Genomic DNA, 15,705 nt, shown 5'->3' on the forward strand with positions numbered 1-15,705 from the left:
TTTTCCGGTGATAGTAAAAGATCTCAGAGCCCTCCCCCAATGTACTTCATATTTAGCCTATTACATAAAGTGATCCGCTGTGGTTCGAGCTTTAAGAGCTGAAAGACCAGGGCAGTTTTAAAAATGAAGGACGATTTTGCTAAAACTTTATACAAACGTCCTTATGTAAAATTATGTAATATGTCACATTTCAGCCTTGTCGAGATTTATGCAGCCGAGTTTTGGAAAGAAAAATAAATAAATGAAATCAGTATCGATAACTTATAACAATGACTTTGAAGTCGATACCAGTCTCGTATAGTGCCAGGATACCCATTTAAAGCAAACAAAACAAGGGGCTCTGTTTTCTTTAAATCCGTACCCCTGATTCCGTTTCCGCAGTGAATTTCCAATTTAAGCAATTGGAATAAAGAAGCCTGAAAAAATTCAGGGCTTCAACGGGATTGCTTTTAAGCAATCCCGTTGAAGCCCTGAATTTTTTTCAGGCTTCTTTATTTAAAAATTAATTTAAAAATTGGAAATTCACTGCGACGATTATTTATCACTTTCATATACATCCGCAGTTCATATATGAATCATTTCATATACATTACGTCATTTCACTTCTCTCACGGGTAAAATATGAACTCACAATTGACCTCGCTCCCAATGTGTGGCTTCAATAGCTCAGTTGGTAGAGCATCGCACCGGTATCGCGGAGGTCACGGGTTCGAATCCCGTTGAAGCCCTGAATTTTTTTCAGGCTTCTTTATTCCAATTGCTTAAATTGGAAATTTACTGCGACGATCATTTATCACTTGGTCTTTTTAGTATTAACATTGACGTGCATTTTCTCTCTTTCAGGGCAAGTGGACAACAAAACTACACTTTTTACATACAAACCAGGGGAAAGTGTGGCAACATTTGCAAATGCATCTTTTGTCCCCATGTTTCTGGAAGATCTGACATTCGCAAACGACACATTACGTGAAGAAGCAGAGAAAGCCTGTCAAGGAGATATAAACTGTCTCTTCGACTCCGCTTCAACAAAGGATGTTTCCTTAGGAGCAAGCACCAAGGCTGTGTCTTCCACTCTGGAAAAGGAATCATCTTCTCTTAGTATGTATTTACTTTTGGCTAAGTGTTTATTATCGTTTGACGGCCAGTTGCACGAAAACGCTATATAGCTCTTCTTGTTGTCTCCAAACTACGACAAAGCTAGCCGAAATGCAGGACTGATTGATTTTCAATACGCCAAAAAAAAAAAAAACTTAGAGCCTTAACATACAGAATTAGTGAACTTTTAAGCCTCAGACATCCTATCTGATGACGAGTATTAAACTACCTACCTATAACTACCTACCTACCTACCTCTTACCTATCTATCTACCTAGCTACCTAGCTAACTAACTACCTAGCTACCAACAAATTAAACCAACCTACCTACCTACCTACCTACCTACCTACCTACCTACCTACGTACCTACCTACCTACTTACCTACCTACCTACCTACCTACCTACCTACCTACCTACCTACCTACCTACCTACCTACCTACCTACCTTCCTACCTACCAACCTGTTCTGCTTCCTACTTACCTGTCCAAGCTACCTCATTCGGCGTGTAGGTGAATTAGATGTACCCTTTTATTTACAGAGAACTACCCTCCACGGATCGTCACAGATCTTTCACAAATCAACGTCACCGTGAACCAGAGTGTCAGTGTCACTGTGGTTGCTGAAGACCCCAACAACGACACTCTGAGCTTCTCTCTCATCGGTGTTTTGCCGTCTGACGCTATTTTGTTAAACACTTCCAACTCTGTAACAATTAAGTGGAATGGAACTAAAGAGCAGGTAGGAACACAATGAAATTCAGTTTTGTATTGTTTTGATTTTCGTTTTGCGTTCTTGAGCCTCGTAAAAACCGCAGCTGGTTGGGGGATAATGGCACTCTTGAGAAGACATGTCGAGACATGAAGTTATGGATGCAGGTTTAAGCAAAAAAGGTGTTATTAAACAAGGTTAGCTAACAATGTAGTTCCGTTGGTTGATGTTTTGGTATTGGGTTACCGCACTTTTTTTTTGTTAAAGCGCGATGTTCCCATTTTCATCAGTGCTTGACAAGATTCTCTTTTCGATTTGTATAAACCTAAGCTAAAAGAACATTTGTTTTCGTAGATTCAAATAGAATTTGTGGTAAAAGACAGCGAGGGAGCAACAGCATTTTTAAGGCCAATCGTCAACTTATGTGCTTGCCATAACAACGGTCTGTGCTATCCTTCCACAAACAACAGAAACTCAACTCAACCCAAGATGAATATACTTCAGTGTGAATGTTTGAATGGTTATACAGGGGAATTTTGCGAAAGTGATCTGGATGCGTGTGAAGCAAATCTTAACCCGTGCTACCCTGGCGTGTCATGTGTGGATCTTCCCCCTCCAGCAAACATTTCTGGTTATAAATGTGGACCTTGCCCCAGTGGTTTCACTGGAGATGGCTCCAAATGTCGAGGTATTATACATATTTTTTTATGTAGTGAAAAATGCTTCTTTAGCTTTATCTTATTTCATCAAACATCATCTTTGCTTCGGTTTTATTAAAAGAAATTTCGAGCATCATAATAGATCTTTATAAATAGCTCTTGTGTTAGATAACGAACATAACTTTGACAAATCATGGAGGTCATCCTCTTAATATGTTTGTAAATTGTGTTTATTCGTTCCCATATCCTTTGAGTGTTACAATAGCACCGTAGGCTAATCTGTATGTATTTCTTTCTGCTTGTATCCTTACCTCTTGTTAATGACCGCGACCACTTCTAGGGTTAATGGCCTGGTTTGAAATTTCTATTGTTGTTGACCTCCTGCAAGCGGACTTTTAATTGACGTGGTTCGATGGCACTCATTGGTGCACGTCAGTCATTATTTAGACATGTGTATAAATGTTGTTGTTCCTTTTAATTTCTGATATATGTTGATTGCCGTATAAAACATAAGTTGTACACCCTGAAATCTCTTTAAACTATTATACCTGTTGGACACTCTTCTTCACTTATTAAAGCACGACAAAGGGAAGTCGGACTATTTGCATTTTGTTATATATACGTTATTGCGGAATAGTTCATCTAGCAGTTCTGATGCTTTTAGTAAAAGCAAAATTTTAGGATTGGGAATTTCTTTTTGAAGATACCACAAATGCTACCTTTTATTAGCTCTCGTATCTTTATTTGTGCGATACAATTTTTGTAGATTTTGATGAGTGTTTAGAAGGTGATTCCGGTGGATGCAAACAACTCTGTATTAACACACCAGGCTCGTTCACATGTGATTGCTACCAAGGGTATCGACTGAATATCGACCAGCGCACTTGCGATGGTAGGTGTTAGCTTATATTTTGGGTATTGTTTATATAACAGAAAACCTCACTGAAACGTTACAAAACAGAAATCAAACACCTACTTTATCCTCGGTAATTTTCTTATAGAACCCCAATGTAATGTAAAAAGACTTTAACGAACTAACTCGTAAACAAGAAAGAGAAAGGAAGGAAATACAATTTTTAGTTACTTCAGTTCTTTAATTATTTACTTTTTTTCTGCTGAATTCCTTCTCCCTTTCACAGCCGTGTTTGTAGCCTATTAAGGCTATAAACAGCTCCCACCTAATTACAACCCAATTAACCCTACCATTCAAACACTGCACTGTCACAGCGTTGAAATTACGTTTGTTTCCTCACTTTTAGACGTTAACGAGTGCATCCCTGTAAGTGACTGCATGCACAAGTGTAAAAACTATCACGGTGGATACAACTGCAGTTGTAACGATTTCTTCAAGGTGGATCCTGCAAACCCAAAGAACTGCATACGTAAGTATTGAGTAGACATTCTTTCTAAATTATTCGCTTTAGTGCAACTTCTGATGAAACTATCATTGTTATTTTGCCAACTAATGGGTCGAATACCGATCATAGACGGTCAAGTAGATGAGCTTAGGAACCAAAACAAACAGGAGTCGGAACCACGAGTTGCTTACACATTTTTTATTACTGTCCAACCAACCAATTAATCATCCACCCCACTACGCAGTCAATCCGTCCGTTCGTCCGTCCGTCAGTCAGTCAGTCAGTCAGTCAGTCAGTCAGTCAGTCAGTCAGTCATATTTGCGGTTACCGAAAGTAACAAAATGTTTCATAGTTACATAATTGAACTTTGTAAAGCAGCTTATTTTGGACGCTAAACATATAATTTTGAATAATTTTTGTGGCAAAGCCTACAAGAAAATACGCGTTCAGGCAAAAGATTAGGGAACAGTTTTTGAAAAATTTTACTGATCGATGGTCTTTATTATTACAGCGGACTCTCCATGTCAGGACGGTAAACACGACTGTCAGCACATCTGCTTTCTCAGCTCAAACAATATTCAAACGTGTGCGTGTAGACGTGGTTACCATCTCGCGGATGATGGAAAAACATGTACAGGTGCGTTTGGATTTAGTAGGTGATACACGCCTACACGTAGCCATGATGTCGTAAATAGATATTAAGGTCGGGACACACTAGGCGACAAGTTGCTGCAACATGTTGCCTCGTGGTACTGCATTTCTGCGACAATCTTTGTCGCTGCGACACAATTTTGTTGCTGCGATCAGTCGCACGAATTCAAACCAGATTAAATTCGTGCAACTGATCGCAGCGACACAATTCGCGAAAGCATCGTTGTCGCAGCGTGTGCACACTTCTGCGACAAGTCGCTGCGACAAAATATAACTTAACCAATGAGAGAGCGTCATGCATTTTCGCCATATTGAATTGGAAAACTAGTCACATTCACACTCTTCAAAATTCGCTTTGTGTGCAACGAACATGCGCCTTGTCGCAGCGACTTGTTTTGAAGTAGTACACACGGAGCGACTTGTCGCAGAGACCTGTCGCTGTGACTTGTCGGCTAGTGTGTCCCGACCTACAACCCTCATCATTTACGTACCTAACTCAATTGCTTATTATGCCCAAAGAGGGCTTCTTGTTACAACGCGGTGACCGTGCGCGCAATGCCTATAGCATCGATATGATGTCAGGATCACACTACTTGAGGTTATTTCTGTTTGACATTGTCTTTGTATCGCAACAAATTATTGTAAAATTTTACATCTTTGAGGACTGTGAATATCAAGAAGTGATAAATAAATTATAAAGTTACATTTGTGTTATGGTTTCCTTCAGATGTCGATGAATGTGCAGCGGGTGAAAACCAGTGTAATCAGAAATGCAGCAACACAAAAGGAAGCTATTTATGTTCATGTGTGGACGGCTTTAGACTGGACACTGATAACGTCACATGCATAGGTAGGTTTTTGATTGAAAAAAAATCGAGCTAACAGTACAAGAGCTAATAATTGCATTGCACCTTTATCAGAGGTAAACTGAAATACTTGCTTTGGTAAAACACCAGCTACCCATAACATTTTGCCATCTATAGAGTGCTTTCTTTACTGAATATTTTTTCACCCAATCGCAATAAGTAGTAACCATGAAAAAGAAAGGACAATGTATTCTTCAAGTTTTGAAATAACGCTCTCGTTTTTGGTTTAGACATCGATGAGTGCTTGGAATGGACGTTTAAATGTCCGGATCCATCACAGCGCTGTGAGAACACTCAAGGTTCTTACAAATGTAAATGCGAAGATGGACTGTATTGGATAAATAACACGTGTAAAGGTGAGAGCTTTGACAAAGTTTTAATTACAGTCAAAAGTGGCGTTAATGGACGAATGGACGGATTAACAAGAATTCAATTCATTGTTCGGCACAGAATATAAGTGAGAGTAAAAAAGAATCAAAGAGATAACAGGGAATACTGGAATTTTGCTTTCAGTCCAGCTTGAAGTTGAAGTTTGAAGGCAAACTCCTTGCTAACTAAAAACACAGAAGTATCGACGTGCGTTTGGTCTCATGTCATACATCCCTAAAACTAAAATGTCACAGAAGATCTCCCTCCCCTCTATAACTACGGAATATACAAAATGTACGTAAATCAAGCACACTCACTCACTCATCCTCATCGAGCCCATGAGGACTCTTGAGGCCGGACGTAAATCAAGCACGGCTTTATATTACTGATCAGTTTCCCAGCGTTTCGCATACTTCTATGTTGTTGTCAAACTACTTTATATAGTAAAACTGTATCTGTTTGTTCTCTCTAAAGGTCTCGACAAAGATGAGAAACCGCCGCCTCCACCACCAGCACCGATACCAAAAAAGCCGTCTACCGAGGAAAAACTTCAGGCGGTCATCATTACTTTGGAAGGGCTCGGCACTGCTCAGGTATTGTCAATATACTGAACTAATACTGATACTGAAAAAAAAAAAAACGTTTCAAGACGAAAAGGTTATTCGAGACCATCAGATGACCTTTGCGGCCACCGGATTGGGAAGGGATTTAATTCCCTTTAGAAAATGCCCGCGTTTGTATGGTCCTAAAGGGTATGGCTTTTGAGCAGGTTTGGTCTAAAATATAGGACCACTCCCAAATGTTTGTGGTGGCTTAGAAGATCGGTTGGTTGCATTGTTTCAAATCACCTTGAAGCCTGCATGCCTCAAACATTGCATTCAAATGTTGGTGTTTGCATGCATCCATGGCAACTTTTGCCATACAGCCATGCAAACAAACCTTCTATAAGTTTGCTAGACTTAATTTAATTTTTGGCAAATGCACAACTTAATCAAGTCAATTTCGACCACAGAGCAATTTTTTGCGCATGAATGACGGTGAGAATGGCTCGGGGATGTCGGGAAAATAGCCTTTTCTCATAAGTTTTCAATAAAACAAGGGAAACGGTTCGTATGTGTACAGTTTTTTTTGGCGAAAAAGCCAGATTTCTGTCGATTTAATTATTACTTTGTGGAGTTTTCTTTTTTTGTTCTTGCGCAGTAAAAAGCTGTCAAGTATGCTTGAGCGTGAGACAAAGATTGATACAGCGTTTACAATTGATATTTCATGACGGATTTTTTCATCTCTTTGCCATTTGTTTAGTGGAACCTACCCAGAGAGCAAGATTTCAAAGGAGCTGTTGCAGATTCAGTTACTACGTTCTGTGCAAAGACTGAAGGTTGTTTCACTACAAGGAACCGACAAAGGTTTGTAATTTAAAACAGTACTGTCAATCAATCATGACTCAATTTAGTTTTTTATTATTATTGCAACTTCTGACTTATCTCAGTTGTTGTTGCTTAGTATTGAACAGCGTAAGAAGGTGATAAAAATATCCTTTACCAATTCCAAGATACCTATCTAAGTTTACTAAACCTTTGTGATAGAAAGTAATCACTCTGGTAAAGATTTTGTACCGTGTAACGGAATGGCCAACGCTTTTATGCTGTCACGTTGTTATTACAGCCACTTTATTTCAGGCTGAGAAAATACTCAGTCGGTTAAGCCAACCTTATAAATACAATGTACGGTCACTTTGTTAATCCGAGTAAAATATGAAAACAAACCGAAAACACATTTTGTTTGGTTTTCAGGAGAGCGTTAGACTACATCCTGTTTACGTCAGATCAAGTTCACCTTCTTCCAGGATATCCAAAACAATACGGTCATCCCTTGCGAATTCGCGTGGCGTTTTATGTCCAGCTTCCTCCTGGAGTGGCTACTGACTCCAGCTCCACACTGAACAAGAACATACTACTAACTGTCATCAGTGAATCTCGTGAAAAATTGGAGAACACCCTGAACGTCACTATAATAAACATAAAGGTTGCTTATGTCGACGCTACCACAGAGAGCAGCTCCACTGCGACTCCACCCGCTCATCTTGGGAAAACGAAAGAGATTTATTTCATCATTGGAGGCGCAGTAGTTGGACTCATTTTTGTCATCATACTCTCTGTTCTTATCTCCCGCAAGTAAGTCTCCGTTATTGCCTAACGACTCTAAGGAAAAATATGGTAATCTTAACAATACCAAGAACCCCTTGAACATAAACGTCCGCAGAAACTGACGGACTTGAGCTTGAGTGTCCGCTAACGGAAGTTTTTATTATTTTGTAACGTGTTTTCAGGCTGTCAATTATAAGAGTAACGCAAACAAAACGAGAAAAACAAAAAACAAATAGAAGTAAATCCGTATTGAAGTTGTTATTACATGCACTTGGTACTTCTGTTATTAGTTGACTAAATGACGTAACAGTGATATTTCGAGAAGCTAGAATGCTTTTGGCTATCAGAAGTCGGATTACAACAAAGAAATTGAAGTGATCGTACATTTCACGGAAGGCTAAATTAAGATTTATTATATTGGAATCTAAACTTCCACTTGGCGGATACTAAATTGTAAAAATAAAATTGTTTCCCACTTTCTCTGTTTTATTGGCTGAGAGAACAAAGCTACGGATAATACACTTGATAAAAGACGTATCACTATGAAAGTTTCAGTAACTTGAAATGCAACCTCTGTTTAACCGCTATCACTCTATTGCTCGAGCCATGCATTCTTCTGTTATTGAACCTTCCTACACTAGCTACTTCTCTACAGTCTGCCAAGGCTGGCCGTTGTAAAGATTCGATGCATTTAACAACGATGTACACGTCCAAAGAATGATTCATTTCTTCTTAGCCAAATAAACGATCAGAAAATTCTTATATTAACCCTATTCAGACCGGGCTTTTTTTGACCTTCTCAGACCGGGGGGGGGGGGGGGGGGGGGGGGCCCTATGTAACTTCCAGAATATTAAAGCAATCACCATGAAACTTATAGGATGTATTGTATGTTCGAAACTCTTTCTTTTGGTATACGTCACGTGGGATGGTGACGTCACATCACGTGACAATTACATCATGATGTCAAAACAGCCGCCATCTTGGATCCGCCATCTTGGATTTCAAATTTTTTCCAAAATGCCAGAAAACCACCCAAACTCACTGCAAAGTACTCAAAATCAATAAAAATGTGCTTTAAACCCGTAAAAATGTAAAAATAATTACAAAAATTACAAATTTGGGAAAACATGCCTGTCAAAGTGCCGTTGCCACGGTGATGTCAAGTTCCTGACACATCATACAACCCTACCAAATTGTTGCCAGATAAATTTTAGGAAAACTCAGAAAGTTTAGCAGCGTTTGGTTAAATCTCAAAGTCAGCGCGGGCCTCAAAAGCCCCCCCCCCCGGTCTGAATAGGGTTAAAGTAAATACTTATTTGGAGTGAAGGCTGCAGTGAACTGTTATTTCTCAGACTTTTGTGCTTACTTTTGTGTTAGGTGCTGCAGTTCAAGGCGCGTTTTGAAAGAAGGAGAGGTTGCTGATAAGAATGATGAAACCGTAGAGTTGGAGAAAGTTGGGAAATGTTTCGAAGATCACTTTGAAGAAGGTCCAGGCTTTACCAACGAGCAAGTCATAAATAGTGATGAAGATGCTTACTAAAAGTAGCATCTTTGGATGACCACAGGACTGTTTTTCCTTACGTTGTTTGGGTTGTAGTTAGTGGTGTGTGGCTAAGTAGGAATTGATGCTGTAGAAGTTATTGCTTTGAAGTTTAGTCTTTGAGTCGAACAAGGTAAAGTGACTCTCTACGTTTGCAGTTGGTAGTTTCCAAGTATTTGTATCTGCGTTTGCTTTGTTTACACATATTTACCAGCCAAAGACTGATTTGTGTTTGTATTCGTTAGTTCACACTTAGTTGGCCCTAGTTGCGTTTACACATGAGTTGGCTTTACGCGTTTTTTAAAATCTGGTTTGAAGCATTCTGCCAACTCCAAAGGAATGCTTTTAAATATCATTGACTAGATCTAAAGTCATGGGCACAAACAGCAGGTTTATTTTATCTTTACGGTTTGATTAAAATGGTTATAAAGGTTTGATAGTTTTGGTTTTTGCGTGCTATTATAATATGTGTTAAAATCATACCGCTTATTTTCGGTATCAGTATAGGGTTTCGTCAGAGACCATACGTAAAACCAATATAAAGGAAATGATTTGAAAGCTTAATTAAAATGTTATATTGATTTTAAGATAGCTTTCCAAAGATAATGTATAAGTTTGTGTGTGATTTATTGTGGTAAAAGTGTGTTTCATTAAGAAATCTACTCATTGCTTAGAATAAAAATTTGCATTTTTGATTTGTTACCTCTTAAATCACTCTAACAGACGACTTTTAGTTTCAGTCCGAAACAAGTTACCCTTAGTTTAAAACAAGGTTTGAGCCGTTCTTTGATATCCCTTACGTATTGTAAATAGCCACCTATTGGTTGTTATCGATGTTATATTGTAATACGAATTAAATACGAATGTAATATGGTTAGGGGTGAACAAGGCAACACATTTGTTTGAATCCTTTTCTTAGTATGCTCAACCTTCTTTTCACGGTTATTTTATGCTTCAATGCAATTATTATATTAGCCAATTGAATATTTTTACTTCATAATTTTTGTCTTATATTTGCCCCGGCAAAATTTAGGATTTTTATTTTTTTACCCATTTTTTTTTAAGGAATGCACTCCTTTTTGATAGCACAGTATACGCACGAGGAGACGAAAACGGTTAAGCGAAAATTTCGGGATCTACCTGAAGTCAAGCGTATTTCCGAGTGAGAAACTGGGTCGATTGTTAGACTCTTTATCCATTTGTTTTTGTGCTCGGAGATTTTGCTTCCCACTAGCTGCTTTGCGGGGTTGTTTTTATCATACAAGCACTGTTTGTCTACTTGGACGCCATGTTCGATTTAAAACTTTCCCTAGTCTTCACCAGTAAAGATTCGAGAAAACAAGAATCTTCACCACATTAAAATTGTTATTAAATATGTAATGCGTCTTGAGGTATCGACCAGCACATATTTCTGTTAACTGAGTGACCCCTTTGAGGTTGACTGTCAGTACACGTGATAAAGGAACACGTAGTAACAACTCAGACCCTTCAAATCGCTAAAATTTTGAGCCGCAGAGACGAAGAAATATATAATTATATAGGTAGGTAGATTTACATTTATTTTGTCCCAAATGTAGACATTACTTGCATTATTCTTACGACAATAAGTCGTAAGAATAAGTCGATATTCTCAACATACAAACAGCCACATCACTTTTATGGGACCCCTGTGGTTGCACTCATTTTAAGAAAAAAAAGTTCGTGAGACATCTGTTGAAGGTTTTTTTTGTACATCTGAACAAAAAGCAGTAGATTACGAAAATGCGAGTAATCAATATAGTGAAAACAAGGGAGAATCTACCGTGCTTTCCGACATGTATACAACTGCTGACGTCACAAGGTCGCTTAGGTCGCTGTTTGGCTCCAAAAAGCCGATTTTAGCAGGCAGTATAAAAAAAGCTTTTTCTGTTAATATTAAAAAAACTTTGCCATGATTATTAGCATGTTTGAAATTACACATTAAGTGAATAAAAAAGGATACAAAACTTTCATTTTTGTAGCACTTTAGTGGATATAATGTTTGGGTCTGAACTGATGCCTCGATTTGCTTTAATTACTGACAACTGAATTGAAATGATGCCAGTAATATTAACTAGCGCCGGGTCGCTGCCAATCTTTTTCAACAATTTCAACCAAGCTCTTAACCAACAGAATTCGAGAAATCCAACAAGCAATAACGCCTGCCGAACTAAATAGAATATGGCCTTAATGAAATGGAATGAAAACCCCAATGAAGGGATAAGACAAAACTAGTCGATGTGGTTCAATTGAAGTTTCCGTCTTTAAATGTTATGAAGAGTCGAAGATAAGATAAAAAATAAGAAAGGACTAGTATCCTGAAATGTGAGACTTGTACCTCACCGAAATGCTAAATTTTAAAGCATGGTAATCATTTTGTTGTGTCCTTTATAACAAGTATCTAGAGCGACACTACTGTTACATGTTTATCTTGTCACTGTTTTCTTTGTGCTTAGTTCACACGTCCACTCATTCGAAATGATGCAGATGAGTACAAAAAAGGCAGTGTACATAACAACTGCCTGTACAACTGATATAACACGACTGTTTAACTGGCATTTTTTTACACCATAATGATTAATCAGTTGCAATAAATGAGCAGAAATTTTGTGTTGAAGCACATTTCAAAGGCCAGAACAAGGTTAGTGAGAAATTTATTCATTTGGTGTTACACCATGTTTTACTTTTGTTTACTTTTGCAACATGTTTTGTTCACAAGTTTCTCATTCAGAAACAAAGCGAATAGTTTGTTTAAGCAGCCTATTCTGGTAAAAAAGTACACTGAATGTCGCTCGTTTTGTAAACCAGAGATAACCTCATGTGTGAAGGTAAAGTCACTGGGTTCCATTGATAGTGGCTCTGTTTTTTTTAATGCACGAATCAGACGTAAATGAATCGCTTTGTTTTGATCGAGGTTGATTACACTGACTCGTTATGCGAATGTACGCTGTCTAGGTTTACTTTAGTTGACACTAAAATCATTTTGCTCCCAGATACAAATATTAGCCTTTTCCAAGAGTAAAATAAACACCATGATATCTTGGCAAATCACAGTGCTGAATTTTTTTTTCCAAGTTTCTGAAAAGAGAGAACATTGGCAATAAGATTTATATCCCAGCCGGACTTTTTACCACCTCATTCTTTGACACGGGCGTTTAAGACAACCAGGTCAAGATTGAGATGCGAGCCGTTTACTGATCAGAGCAAGATTTAAGACCACTGAAGGGTATTTAAATATTTCATGATACGTTCATCCAATGTTTATTCTGTGTCCGTATTTGTTCATCTAATGACACACGTTCACAGGGGTCATCGCATAAATAATAACGTGATGTTCATTCCGATCCGCTCATAACTCGCCGTTAGTTTCCACCGAAAACTATTACAACACATTCTTCGTATCAACGTTATCGGTCCAAAAATTCGTTCAACACTCATTTTGAGCAAAAGCGTTTACCTGGAGCCGATGACAAGCGTGTGATAAAGTGTACCGCGCAACTATCTCTTACATTATTTCAGTGGTTAATTTTGTTAGTAGAATAATAACAAGTAAACCGAAAAAAAATGGAACAGACGAGGTATGTGTTTAAAGTGATGAAAAGCCTTTCAGAAGATTGCACACGCAACCTGCGAATTTCCTGCAAACGTTTTTCTGCCAAAAAAGATTTATTCATAAAGAAGATAAAATAAATTCGTACCTTAAGACATGCGCCGTATACCTTTCTGTTGTTTAAAACTGTCCCCAATAAACTTCAAGAAATATAATTAAAAATGTCTTGTTATCCATAGCGCAGTACAGTTTTGACTGATAGCTCTTTTGTGTTGTCCTTCAATCATATGGGGAACGTGTTTTGTGTAAAACGGTTTCTTGTTTTAGATTTGTTTAATTCCTTTGTACACGTACGCATTCCCCGAGAACAGTTGGAGCGCTTGTTGAACAGATTTTTTGTCCTCGACGAACCAAGGAGTTTTTTTTTTTAACCTATACCGCTTTACATCGCTAAGACGACTATGGCGTTTAAAATGATCGCTGTTTTAAGTTGCATCATTTCACTGGTAAGTGAGTTGTGACCACATCCTTCATAACACGAGCTTCTGTTTTGGCCAGTGAGTGTAGGAGATTCCAAGTACTTGAAGAGCGGTAAAAACGTGGCAAGGTCTCGTAAAGGAGAGGGAAAATAACGTTATATGACCGAAAATGGACGTGAATGAATGTCGTTATCCTAAATTTGACTGGAACTAAGGCTTCTTTCACGCTTCAAGCGCTCACAGATTTTTAGATTGCCATTACACAAATTTGTATGCATTCTCAAGGCGTTCGCTACTCTACCGCTTCTAGTTTGTTCACCCAGTAAGCCGTTTGATTCCCATTAATTTTCTTCAATCCTCTCATAAAGGCCACCAAATATTCGTATCGGGCAAGGCTCACATTGGATAGTTCGTGAGACCCAGAACTTCAAAGCTTTCGTCAGTACGTGTGTTAGACTTGTTAGTTACTGTAACTAGTGCAATGCGAGAAGAAAAACAAAAAATAATGGAATGGTCGTAACTAGCATAACTAAACTGTAAACAAGCTTCATTAATTGGAGCGAGCCAAAGGCGTTTACAAAACTAACGATTTGCTGTCCTTTTCTAGGCAAATGCAGCTGCTGTTGATCAGAGTCGGAAAAAACGTGGCTTTAACGTTGTTACTGTGGGATGCAAGGTAAGATTCTTTTATCTGTTTGCAACTTTTCTTAAAAGTGACTGCTCTTTGCTTAACCAATTTAATTCACCATGCATGCATTGCATCGAAGTCAGAAGTCGCATACGGGATTAGTAGTTGTAAAATGGAGTAAAATGAAAAGAAAATAACTGTAAATGAACACAGAGAAACATGATAATAAATTCGCCATAATGATTAAATTGGTTCATATTTATTTTAGGGAGATAACTGCCCTAAACCAAAGAATCAACCACAGGACACATTCCGTCCTACCTCCTGCGTTGATTATCTGTCGCGAGGCGCCTCAAAATGTGGCATCTACAAACTTTACGACAATGCTGGTAATAGTTACCCTGCTTACTGTGATCTGAAGTCCGAGCCTGGTACAGCCTGGACCCTAGTGATGTCGTGGGCTAACATGTATCGTAAGCTGCCCGCATTCCTGAAGATTCCCTTCAAGTACAACTCTCCAGTAAACGAGAATGCCCTTTATTGGAAACTCTACCGTTTAAGTCTGGCACGAATGAGGTCACTGCAAAGCCATTCCACTCACTGGCGAGCAACATGCAGCTATCCAACCCATGGCGTCGATTACAGAGACTACGTGCGTGGCAACTTCAAAGACTTCAACATAGTCGACTTTCTCGGGTCCGGGAAGTGCATGAAAGTGGAATACGTCAACATCCGCGGGCACATGGGCATGCATCTGACAGCACGCTTCTGGCAGGTTGCTAACAGCTACACCTTGCATATCGACAGCAGTCATTCCGGCTGCCAGTTCGATGCAAGATCTGGCTCGGTGTCAAGCGAAGACAACTTTGGCTATCATGGGTCCATCAACCCGAAGTTCCGCTGCACAGAGGGGCCACATTCCACCACTCAGTGGTGGTTCGGAGCTCATTTGTAAGCTGACGTTTAAAAGATCAAAAGAGCAAAACAAGCAGCAGGTCACAGCACTGAAGTGTTTTCATGTAACGTTGATTTAGAAATAGCGATGGCACATGTAGCCTTTGACAGATTTCTTAATAAACGTGTCAAGAAATAAATCAATGTGTCAATTTGATTCCGTTGTATTAAGATGAAGAAAGAAGGGTGATATGAAACTCTGGAAAATTAAATGCAATTTTCAATTCTTCAATCAAGTGTTCTTTTCAAAAGCTGGTAAACCAAAAAAATCTTTGGCTTACCAATTCAATTTCTCCTTCTGCAATTTTATCTATCCGCGTTTCTTGTTTTGGCAAGATCGATAGTTGAAACAACTCATACTCTCTTTTTGGACATGCAATTTTCCATTCTAGATCATTTTCTCCAAAGGAAGTTCAACAACACATCTATTTCAGGTTCCTATAAGTTTCAAGGTAGCGAAGTTTCAGTAACGAACATGCAGTACCCTAAAACAAGCATCTTAACGTTTGAAAAAAAAAAAAAAACACTGAAGCATGAAAACTACTTATTGTCATTATCAGCCATTGCACACTCCAAGACATGCATGGCAGTTTCTTTCGGCGCCAAAATAAGTAATTGAGGTCGTATGACTTCTGGCCAAGAAGCGGAGAAATGAAAGTACTCACACTGAATGCAGCAA

General features: G+C 38.7%; 2 protein-coding genes across 2 annotated transcripts in view; both read left to right on the top strand.

The window, feature by feature from the left end:
• The window catches only part of LOC144634535 (uncharacterized), a 37,958-nt gene extending 27,866 nt beyond the window's left edge, over positions 1–10,092 (top strand). The window contains exons 19-30 of the mRNA XM_078493512.1: positions 844–1,098; positions 1,637–1,836; positions 2,161–2,494; positions 3,232–3,357; positions 3,725–3,847; positions 4,335–4,460; positions 5,202–5,324; positions 5,571–5,696; positions 6,184–6,302; positions 7,012–7,115; positions 7,503–7,883; positions 9,235–10,092. Of these exons, the coding sequence (XP_078349638.1) occupies positions 844–1,098; positions 1,637–1,836; positions 2,161–2,494; positions 3,232–3,357; positions 3,725–3,847; positions 4,335–4,460; positions 5,202–5,324; positions 5,571–5,696; positions 6,184–6,302; positions 7,012–7,115; positions 7,503–7,883; positions 9,235–9,397 (2,180 nt within the window). The 3' untranslated portion in view covers positions 9,398–10,092. The remainder of the gene's footprint in view (positions 1–843; positions 1,099–1,636; positions 1,837–2,160; positions 2,495–3,231; positions 3,358–3,724; positions 3,848–4,334; positions 4,461–5,201; positions 5,325–5,570; positions 5,697–6,183; positions 6,303–7,011; positions 7,116–7,502; positions 7,884–9,234) is intronic.
• A 3,209-nt stretch (positions 10,093–13,301) lies between these two features.
• LOC144634415 (uncharacterized) lies at positions 13,302–15,170 on the top strand. Its single transcript, XM_078493366.1, has 3 exons — positions 13,302–13,471; positions 14,052–14,120; positions 14,341–15,170. Exons 1-3 carry the CDS (start codon positions 13,427–13,429, stop codon positions 15,025–15,027), a joined length of 801 nt encoding a protein of 266 aa, XP_078349492.1. The 5' UTR covers positions 13,302–13,426; the 3' UTR covers positions 15,028–15,170.
• The last annotated feature ends 535 nt before the right edge of the window (positions 15,171–15,705 follow it).

The sequence above is a fragment of the Oculina patagonica genome, chromosome 13 (assembly GCF_052425735.1).
Source record: "Oculina patagonica isolate OP01 chromosome 13, crgOcupat, whole genome shotgun sequence".
NCBI lineage: Eukaryota > Metazoa > Cnidaria > Anthozoa > Scleractinia > Oculinidae > Oculina > Oculina patagonica.